This window comes from Bombus affinis, chromosome 11, assembly GCF_024516045.1.
Source record: "Bombus affinis isolate iyBomAffi1 chromosome 11, iyBomAffi1.2, whole genome shotgun sequence".
NCBI lineage: Eukaryota > Metazoa > Arthropoda > Insecta > Hymenoptera > Apidae > Bombus > Bombus affinis.
Window position 1 is genome coordinate 5,348,201 of NC_066354.1, and position 11,123 is coordinate 5,359,323.

The 11,123-nt window shown below is 34.1% G+C and overlaps 3 protein-coding genes across 3 annotated transcripts; 2 read left to right on the forward strand and 1 right to left on the reverse strand.

The window, feature by feature from the left end:
• Positions 1-266: 266 nt before the first annotated feature.
• LOC126921731 (cysteine-rich protein 2-binding protein) lies at positions 267-3,122 on the forward strand. The gene is made up of 6 exons (XM_050733539.1): positions 267-887; positions 972-1,120; positions 1,196-1,423; positions 1,506-1,832; positions 1,904-2,425; positions 2,567-3,122. The coding sequence occupies exons 1-6, from the start codon at positions 478-480 to the stop codon at positions 2,920-2,922; spliced, it is 1,992 nt and encodes a 663-aa protein (XP_050589496.1). The 5' UTR covers positions 267-477; the 3' UTR covers positions 2,923-3,122.
• Positions 3,123-3,716: 594 nt separating this feature from the next.
• Positions 3,717-7,325, forward strand: LOC126921759 (dnaJ protein homolog 1-like). The gene is made up of 2 exons (XM_050733612.1): positions 3,717-3,948; positions 5,293-7,325. Exon 2 carries the CDS (start codon positions 5,304-5,306, stop codon positions 6,363-6,365), a length of 1,062 nt encoding a protein of 353 aa, XP_050589569.1. The 5' UTR covers positions 3,717-3,948; positions 5,293-5,303; the 3' UTR covers positions 6,366-7,325.
• On the reverse strand, positions 7,031-11,004 carry LOC126921791 (A disintegrin and metalloproteinase with thrombospondin motifs 2). The gene is made up of 4 exons (XM_050733662.1): positions 10,602-11,004; positions 10,135-10,344; positions 9,288-10,066; positions 7,031-9,144 (listed from the first exon to the last, which is right to left on the reverse strand). The coding sequence occupies exons 1-4, from the start codon at positions 10,749-10,751 to the stop codon at positions 7,965-7,967; spliced, it is 2,319 nt and encodes a 772-aa protein (XP_050589619.1). The 5' UTR covers positions 10,752-11,004; the 3' UTR covers positions 7,031-7,964.
• Positions 11,005-11,123: the final 119 nt, after the last annotated feature.

Consider the following 11,123-nt stretch of genomic DNA (forward strand, 5'->3'; position numbering starts at 1 on the left):
TAGCAACAAACATGATTAATATGCAGAAATTGTTATTTATGAGACTGAATACAGGAATGCTTTACTTACTTCTGATAATTAGAAATAAAATTGTTAATAAAAGGACAAGTCATTCGTATAATAATTATAATTTACATTAAATAAAAAAGTTTACAATTTCTATTTATATTTTTTATATTTAGTTTTATATTTGAGTCAACATTCATTTATAAATTTCCCGCCAATTGTTACGCGCGACTATGTTCAGATAATTAGAAGTAAAGTGTGAACTGTTTCAAACTATATGAAAAAGTAACCTCAATGTAATCAATATATAAATAACAATTGTCAATGATATAGTATCTTAAAATATTCATATTTTAGAGTAATAATTACATTCTATGGACAAATGTATTTAAATAAATGGGTGCATAAAATAGACTGTTTTATTTTAAATATTTAACTTTGATACAGAAATTATATTTTAATAAATAAGCAATGGCAGATATAAATAATGAGAAAGACGGCAAATTTAAAACAGAATCTGTTGATCACTCTGCAACAGAATGTTGCAAGAATTGTGGACATTTATGTGATCCATACAGTAAACCAGCATTATGTTGTAATGAATGTTTAGGAAAGATTCATATAGAATGTTTAAAACGTGGAAGCGTTCCAGTATCATTTGTAGGGGATGTATTTTTTGACTTGACTTGTTTCCATTGTAGTCCTTTTGGTGAAGAAATAGTAGCACGTAATAGAATGCCTTGGCTAAATGTAATTATATTAACATTATATAATTTACGTGAAAAGTCGAGTGGTATTAGTAAAAGAGGATACTTTCATTGGAAATCTGACATTAGTACATTTGTTGATCGTAACTGGGATTGTTTGTTCAAGAAAACAGTGTAAGATATTGTACTAGAAAGCTGACCAAAATTGAGATTCATGACAAAATCTATATATGTGATTTAATTTTTATTATTTTCTAGTAAAAGAAAGAAGAATTGGATTGGTACAATATCTGGAACTCTTTCTCATTATAGCGGAATTTTTTTTAAATCAGGAACTACAGAATTAGGAGAATCTGGATGGTGGAGATTGATAGACAATGATCCTCCTGAAGTTCTTATTGCTAAAAGTAATCAACAATACCTATGATTTTCATCTAACAGTTATATAATATTCAAAGATTATTTATATTTTTTAATTATAGATGAAAAAATGATATTGGATCGTAAAAAACAAGTTGGTAATCAAGTAAAAACAGCAAGTAAATTACACGTTAGTCCAACTCCATCAGAATCAAGTATTTCAGTTGGGGAGGATAACAGTTATGGAAATGGATCAACAAAGAATCAAGATTGTTCTGCATATTCACAAGGATATGTTCAACCTGATAAAACATTATTTGATCTTTTACTTGAAGAAGATGAGCTAAATAGTATGTACTTGTACAATATAGGTGAAATACAATATAGAAAATTCTATAAAATTAATACAACATTAATATTATTTGACTTTAGATATGGAGATTGAAGATGATATAATGTCTACTGAACAAAGTGATACACCATCATTGTCTGATTTAATAAGAGACTGTCAGTATCAAACCAATAATTTCCACTTTTCACAATTATTGGATGATTTTACATCAGAATGGACATCTACTACAGATGCTGTATCAGAAAATCTTAATATTAAAACAGATCAGATAAAGGAAGATGAAGAAGATGAACAATACGAAGAAGATAGTAATGATAGTCTAAGTTCTACTCAAGAACAACCACCTGTTTCTTTATTTAAGATTACGCAACGACGTCCATGGCCCTGGCAGAAAAATCATACTAATAGTATATATATCTTTTACCATATATTTACGATATAATTCATTTCCAATAATTATTTTCAAATATCATTTTAGAAGAAAAGATTCCACGTATGACACATCAGGAAGAAGCATATTTATTACAACAAGTTAATAAATCGACTCTTAATTCTGCACCCTCAGAGATCAGACGATTTTACCGAAAACTAGCTGTACGAAAATTGAAACGAGAATATGGTTTACCAATACTGGATATTGATAATTTTGGTTCTAAGACAGAAATACTTGAGAAACCTTTAAAAGATTCTGGCAGAGTTTTGGATCGATTTTTTGGCGACGATCTAAGTTTGTTTGAGCAAAGACTACAAGGATACAATGAACCCACATCTGTGCATAGTCCATACACAAATAGACTTTTAAAACCATTTATAAGAAGAGATACTTCGTGCCGTCCTTTATGGATTAAAGTAATGGAAGAGCTTCGTGTTAAAGTCAATAAATCTAATCCTAAATGGAAAGCACCGCCGACAGCACCGATTGATTACTCGTATGTGAGGCCGCAGCACATTCCCGCGATTAATAGTCTGTGCAGCCAATTCTTTTGGCCGGGCATTGATTGTGAGTGAACACAACGATTATATAATGATTTGATATAAGATTATCTTTAATATTCATTTTTGTGGTCTTGGAAATATAACAACATATATGTTATATGTATATCCGAGATTGTATTTAAGAAAAAAATTTTATTTTTTTCAGTGACAGAGTGCTTGCAGTACCCTGACTTCAGCTGTGTGGTTTTGTACAAAAAGTTAATTATAGGATTTGCAATTTTAGTTCCCGATGTTGGTTACAATGAAGCTTACATATCATTTTTTCTAACTCGTCCTGAGTGGCGTAGGTCTGGCATAGGAACATTTATGCTGTATCATTTAATCCAAACGTGTATGGGCAAAGATGTTACGTTACACGTTTCAGCTACTAACCCAGCGTTAATTTTATATCAGAAATTCGGTTTTAAAGTGGAAGAATTTGTTCAAGATTTTTATGATAAATACATGCCACCGAATTCACGAGAATGTAGACACGCGCTGTTCTTACGATTGAGCAGATAAATATATACATTGAATAATATATTTGTTGTGTATATATAAAATACACATATTAAATCAGTTTGATTTTCGTGTAATGATGTATGTAATGTATATATAAACAATAATACGTTTATTTATTACGTACAAAGGAATATTTTCGATTTTTACGGGATATGAACTATACTATGTAAATATCCGTACAATAAATTTATTTTAATAAATTTATTTTAAAAATTATCAAATTATTTATTTCACATGATAATGCAGTACGCTCCTTATAGGATTAATTATAATTTCTGCAGAGGAAAGTGAAATGGAATTTGTACAAATGGCCAATACTATTAACTTACTATTAAAAATATAAATTATTAAATACTATTAAAAAAGAACTATAGTTTCTCTTCTAGCAAACACAAATCTCAGTTATCATTGCACCTTGCATATACTATTTTATCGATTATAAAAATTCTTTATGTATTATCTTTCATGCATTATATGTATGCATGCATAGAATTAATATCCACAATTACGTTCATCAAGTATATCAATAACATACTCGGCTAAGTTCAGATCATAACGAAAACAATATGTCACTTATCTTTTTCCGTCCAATAGAGTTAAATGTGCAAAATTATTGTTATTTGCCAAAGTAATATAAACTCTATTCAATATATATTGCTAGTATATTATTTACCGAATACATCGTTTATTTATCATGGTGTCGATATTACGTTTCATAAAGCGCGCGGTCACGTTTTCGATCTATAACTAGGAGTGGGGATTACTGACGTCATTAAATAAGTGCTACGGAACTGCCGTCGACCCATTCTCGAAAGTTCCGGAAGCCACTAGAAGGAAAGTTTGTATATATGGACTGCACAGCTTACGCGACACTTTAGTACGTAAAGAGAGGTGTTAAATGTTGTTTCATCCAATCTGTCAGAAACAAACATTTCGTCAGACTGCATAACGGTTTTTCAGAAATCTCAGTGAATTTGGTGCCAATTGGATTTTCTAATTTATCAAGCGATAACAAGAACAGCAACGGTAAGTGTCGAATGAAAATCATCAACGATAAATACTACCGTAGGGTGTTCGTTGGATTCTGTCAGATGTTCGTGAGGAAATAAAATGGGCGATCCGCGATGGGAAGTCATTCGAGTATATTCGTAGCATAATTTTATGATAGATAAATGCTTCAAGGTGGAGATTAGGGTAGCCATCGTGGACACAGTAGAATTTATTTTTACGCTGCTCGCAATAGTTGCACGTTTGTAGAAGCGGACACGTTCGTCGCTTGTACGCGCTCATCATTGCCAGAAATAGATATCGGTGAAATACGTACGTGGGTGTGCGTTAGAGAGACATCCATACTTCTTTTCTCGAGAATATACGGAAAAATGGCAGATCATTGGCATTATCGTATTTAGTACCTATATACCATTGTTCAGTCTGCGTCTCTCGATAGTTGGGAGAACGGGGCAGGTTTTCTACTTTTGCGCTTTTATGAGTTTAATTCGATAGTAAACGCAATCTGATATAAAACCAACTGTTTTTCAAACTTTCAAATTTCCAAAGTTATGTAGCCTTCTCACAATTACTTGTTTTCTCGATTGCAAAACCTATACGTCATATAATAGTAGTATTAGTACTAGGATGCAAAGTTTGACCGTACCGTAAAAGATTTCGATAAAGCACTCAAGATTTCGTTTGATAAATTTTTGTAGACATTTCGTTAGTCTAAATCAATAACCTCTAATACAATTATGTAAAATTATGTAAATAGGAAAGTAAGATGGAACTGAAAATGGTTTTGATATATGTATAGAATAAAAGAGAATATATTTTGCATTTCCTAAAGTGATTTGTAAAAGACAAAAACAGTTCTTTGTGTCGTATGACGTCGAAATCGTACTTGAAACTTCAGAAAGAGCCGCACTTTTATGGTCACGTTGCGTTAAACATCGTTTCCCAAATCGTCGATATAGAACATTATACGGATCCTCGAAAAACGTGTTTTGCAATGATGTAATATTTCACTTGGATCACACATTGTTATGTATGTAATGTTCGCAATATGTGCAGCAGTGTAATTTTTAATAGAATGTAATATGTATGATATACTTTCCATAAAAAAATAACTTACAAAATGTTTCATATATATTATAAATCTACTTATTGTTTAATAGAAAACAATTGAAGTAAATTGAAATAATTTCTTATAATTGGATGATATAATGATTTAGAAAAATACCATAAAAAGAGATTAATGAAATGTAATTTGATAATTGTAAATAAAGGCAATAAATTGATTTTTTGTTTCAACAAATTTGTATTTTTCATTTTTACATAAACAATATATCAATCTTCCTTTTATTTAAATTGTTCCAGATCTGTAACCAATGGGGAAAGATTACTATAAAATATTAGGCATAAGCAAAATTGCCAGTGACGATGAGATCAAAAAAGCCTACAGAAAGTTAGCTTTAAAGTATCATCCTGATAAAAACAGGAGTGCTGGGGCAGAGGAGAAGTTCAAGGAAATAGCTGAAGCTTATGAAGTACTTTCTGATGCTAAAAAGAGGGAAGTATATGACAAGTTTGGAGAGGAAGGATTAAAGGGAGGAGCTGGAACAGCAGGAGGAGGTGGTGGTGGCACAACATATACTTTCCATGGAGATCCAAAAGCAACGTTTGCTCAATTCTTTGGTTCTGCTAGTCCTTTCCAAACATTTTTTGAATTTGGAGGTCCTATAGGTAACCGAGTTTTCACTTTCCACGATGATGATATGGACATAGACGATCCCCTTGGACTAGGAGTTGGACCACAACGTCAAGGTCAAGGTGGAGCTTTTAGGTCACATTCTTTCAACTTTGTGGGATCTAATTCTGGCAGGGGAGGCAATAAAGATCGTGCCCAAGACCCTGCTATCGAGCATGATCTGTATATCAGTTTAGAAGAGATTCTACGTGGTTGTACGAAGAAAATGAAAATCTCCAAACGAGTTGTTCAGCCGGATGGTTCTACCAAAAAAGAAGACAAGGTTCTCACAATTAATGTAAAACCTGGATGGAAAGCTGGCACTAAGATAACGTTCCAAAAAGAAGGTGACCAAGGCCGTGGGAAGGTTCCAGCAGATATTGTTTTCATCATCAGAGATAAACCACATCCTCTTTTTAGAAGGGAAGGAAGTGATATACGATACACTTGCAAACTAAGTCTGAAACAAGCTTTATGCGGTACTATCATTGAAGTTCCTACGCTTACTGGCGAAAAAATCAACTTAAATTTGACAAGAGAAATTGTAAAACCCAATATGGTTAGGAGGATTCAGGGACATGGCCTACCATTCCCAAAGGAACCATCAAGGAAAGGTGATCTCCTGGTCTCATTCGACATCAAATTTCCTGACACATTAACGCAAAGTGCGAGGGACATATTGTACGATACTCTACCGAATTGAACACAGAAATAAGAATAAAAAAAGCATGGATAATTGTCATCACAACGACAGTCCTCTAATCGTCCCAATTGACGAGAATAAACACTCGTGTACGTTCTAGTACATAAATGCGTGGTTAGAGAGCTGTGAACAAATATTTGTTGACACGATGCAAATAATAATTTTATCTTCTAGCTAGGAAAATGTGGTTTTCGATTAGTCAAATGTAAATCAGGTTTTTGATTTGGGTTTAGGCAAATTTATGTTTGTTATAATTCGAAAGAGTAAAACAAATGACCATTGCTTTCGTAGTGCAGTGAAACGTATTTTGCCTTTACATGCGGGAAGAAAGATCCTAAAATATTGAATAAGACCGAATATGTTTACATTAAGTTATATGATTTAACAGTGCGAGTCTGTCAGAATGCAGCTCTGTATGAATGTGACTTGCTTAATTTTGTTTATTCTGTACATTCAGAGCATGTATTATGTATACAATTACAGTGAATGAATGCATGTTTGCGTATGCGTATATGGTCTGTAAGTATTCTTTAATGTAAATGCGTATAGCGCGCCTGATTTGTATGAACGGTAAATCTGCGGAAGTATGACAAATTGCCACCATCATTGTGTTCCAATCGTCTTATTTTGCCTTTTGTTCTCTTATTCCATCATTCGTATATATATTGTAATTCGGTTCTTTCACATTTTCAATGAATTACAAGTACGTACATAAATACGTAAATATATAGTAGAACAAATTAAATTTGTATATTCAAACAACAAATTGTACCTTGCTCATTAATTTCCTTCAATTTCACGGTGACTGGATGGAGGTTTTTGTCATATGAAAGCACATGTATGTATAAACAACTATTTGTAATATCGAGCTGATTGTTTTCTTATGTAATGCGTTTTCTTAATTTTAATGGTTGGTTAATTATTTGTACGCTAAAATAATATCGATACAATTAAGTGACACGATTTTGTATTTTTATTCAATCCTTTCGTCTCATGATCGCTCCTACGCTGGATATAACATCGGGACACTCCTAAAATAGACAGCGAAGTAGATGACGTCATCGTCCTATCTCCCGAGGCTCGAGATACTTTCACATACAACTGCGTAGTGAAACAGTAGAATTTCTGTGTAAATATGCATATACATATATATTCACGTATGAGGTTTACACCCTTCATTTTTCTACATGTGTTTCTCATACCTACATACATATGTATATTGGCGTATAATTTATTGATATATTTATATTTATACTACATTATATAAAGTAGAGAATACAACTGAATAATAATGAGAAGTTAAAACAAGTAGAAACCGCAAAAATATATGTATGAACACTGCTTTTAATATTAATAATTCGAATTCTCTTAGAAACTTTTCTTCTTCTTTCTTTTTTTTGATCTTTTTTACATCAATCAGTAATTAGACTTGATATCGTTATCTTATCAATCACCTATGTTAAAGATTGACATGATAAAGAAATACTTCAATAACTATAATTTATCAAAATTAGATGAAGGTACTGAAATCAATAAAAAATACTTAACAAAAATAAATAAAAGAGACAAAATGAAGAATCCATTAGAAAATTATTTCTGTTATTCTCTTATCCGATACGATGACTCAAAGGAAGTTTCCTCCGTTGGTTTCATCAGTTCTACGTAATCTTTATCGATCCACTCGTCCTCGTCTGGCGGAAACCCAATACCGTACGACAAGGAAGTCAAGAGGGGCAACCCGTCGGGGCCCAGACTCAAATACTTAATCACCTGATTGTCAAGACGAAGCCTTCCGGCGTGTGCATTTTGAGGGCCGAACTCAATGTCGTCGTTCCTCTGCCGATCATTTTGCAGCGTTTTATCGAAACGAATACTCTCTGGCAGACAGTGGTGCTGGCGACAAAAATAATTTTGTCCCTCCTCGACATGACACCATGTCCCATCTGGAAAGTATGGGTCAAGGCCAAGGTCGTTTAATTCCACGCGCGGCGTGTAATAAGATGCTATGTCTTTTCGCCGACAGAATATAGCGCAGGCCATCCATGGCCTTTCGCGTTCGTGCGGCGCTTGTAGCCCGCCACCCTTCGCATCCAATTCTGGCAATCTTTCGCTGAACTCTCCGCACCTCAGTGCCGCGAACTCGCTCATGCTCTTGCGCTTCTTCTTGCATAGATTATCGTCTTTGCAAAGAACTACGTCATAGTGCAATCCTTGGCAACCGGTTTCTGTGTTCTTTGGCATTGGCCTGTCACAGTATCGTCGTCTAGTTTGAGCGCCGGTCGATTTCATCAAGCATCCACTTTTACAGGACCCTGTTTTCCATTCACTCCATCCTCCCTGTTGAATAAAATCGGGGTACATTTGTAGGGCGTTTTTACATTCACCACCGCGGCACTCTTTTCCTGGTGCACAGTAAGTTCCATCTAGAGCAGGTCCAGCGAAATAGTATCCATTTCTATGCGGAGTCTTACACTGTAGCGACTCGCAGACTTTATACAACGTGGCTACAGTAGCATCTTTATCGCGGAGCAGCACTTCACATTGTCTTTTAGCGGTCCATTCTCTGCCTGGTAGATTGAAGAACTTGCTGTGATCCAATCGACTGCTTATAGGTGAAGTTGGCCTGTCTTTCAGACAGGGTTTCGTATATGGAAGATTTTGAACCACATCGCGACTGCATTCTGACCAAGCGGTCTCGCCATTGATACCTCTACTAGGAGACATTATGTAGCCATCCTTTGGACACGTGTTTCCAATCGAATCGTGATGCATGCCTAAACTTTTTAGGAGAGAATCATTAATCAATGTTATCCAGATATTTCTTCTTAACATTTTTGTAGGAAAATGTCGTTTAAGTTCGTCGTGTTAAGAGATTTCGAAAATTAGATAAGAGAACTAGACTAAGAGAACGAATGAACTTACTTATGTCCGATTTCATGAGCTGCTATATAAACAGACGTGAACCCTGCCGATGGAAATGGTTTTCCAAATTGATTTGTCACGCCTAACTCAGCAATAACGCAAGAATATTGTTTAATGCACAATCCACCTACTACTGCCAGACCCATAGTGGCACTATTTTTTTGTCCAGCCTCCACAACATAGAAATCCAAACCAGAAACGTACAAACCCATGTCCCAATGATTAGGATGAAATTCATCCTCCGGATTCTCCTTCATCGCGTAATTGCAAAAAGAATCCAATAATTTTCCTCGTTCGCCATCGTGATGCGGTAGAACACGTGGCTGTTTTTGCATAATCTCCAATCTAACGAGGGAAATATCGATTGCAATTCCTAAACTCGGATGATGATAAATTGCCTGTACACCGTTTATGTAAGCTAATAGCATGTCAATGATCTTCTCGTCGTTTTTATCAAAAAATGGTGAAAAGATATTGTAGCCAGTCTCGTCAAAGAACAATGCCAATTCTAATGTCAAAGCATCGTTTATGTTATTTCTGTTGACATTTTCAAGTGGTTCTCTGATCTCATTTTCATCTGTTAAATAATTATGAAGTTGAATAGAATAATCTGAATCATCTTCGAAAAACGTGAAAGAACTGTAAGTTCTTTTGACGATATGAGGCTCTCCCAACAATTCTGAACGTCGTCGTATGTAATGATCATGGAAAAATGAGATATCCTGATTCTGAAGCGGTGTAATCTCTAATGTGGTGTTCTTTAGAAAAATGAGACCATGCTGTGATAAAAAAGCGCTTGTTTTACGAAATGTCTTTCTTTCTAATGTTTCGGAATTTCAATACTGACCACACCGTGCTCTCCACAAAGACTCACTGCCGCGGAACTAAGATCATCTCGATGAAGGTAATGACACGAGATTGGTTTACTAAGCTCTAACTCTTCCATGATATCTGTATCGCTGTGCTTCCAAATTTTAAATTGAGGTGCTGTGATTTTATCGTTTCTGTGTAACATTAGTTCAACCGATTGGTCGAACGCTTTGAAGCTTAGAGGCATCTGTAATTTATCGATGAAGTAACTTATAACGCACAATGATGTTAGCTTTATAGAAGGAATATTATTAATTTAATAAACTATATTAATAAAATTATTTTACTATAAAACTTATTTAAAAAATCTTTTTTAATTTGCGTATCGCATGCAAATTACAAAAAGGCAAGTGTTGACTTTAATCCAATGCGCATATAGTGAACGTGCAAATTTTGTAAATTATATACGTATATAAAAATAAAGATGTTGCAATAGATAACTACCTCTGCGCTATCTTCCGCATTCCATAATGGTAATAAAACAATTTCAATGTCCTGCATGTTTTGAGCGTAAGCTAATCGGAATAAAAGCAGTAGAACAGTTTCTAATGCGAAGGCCATGGTGCACGTTATAAAATTCAAGTTCAAGTACATAGAAGAGCGACAAACTTGTTCTTATATACGCGTGTGAGTGCACGGGTTGCAAAACCCGTATATCGTTTATCTTTTGCAAAAGCATAATATATATGCAATACGAGATGCATGCTGGCACCTGTATTGCCAATGTCATTGACACTAAGATTTGAATGAATTATGTAATAATAATGTAGGAATTCTACGTGAATGTTCATCGAGGTGCATAGGAAACGGAATTCATAGGAAGTTGATAACTTTTTTTTTGTCGTAAATACCGTTTTCTATATAACTTACATGTATACATTAAATGATAGTACAGAATATACAGTTTCTTTTTTTTTTTTTAATGAACGTGATAATAGCATTGTCAATGGAACGATTAAAGATTTA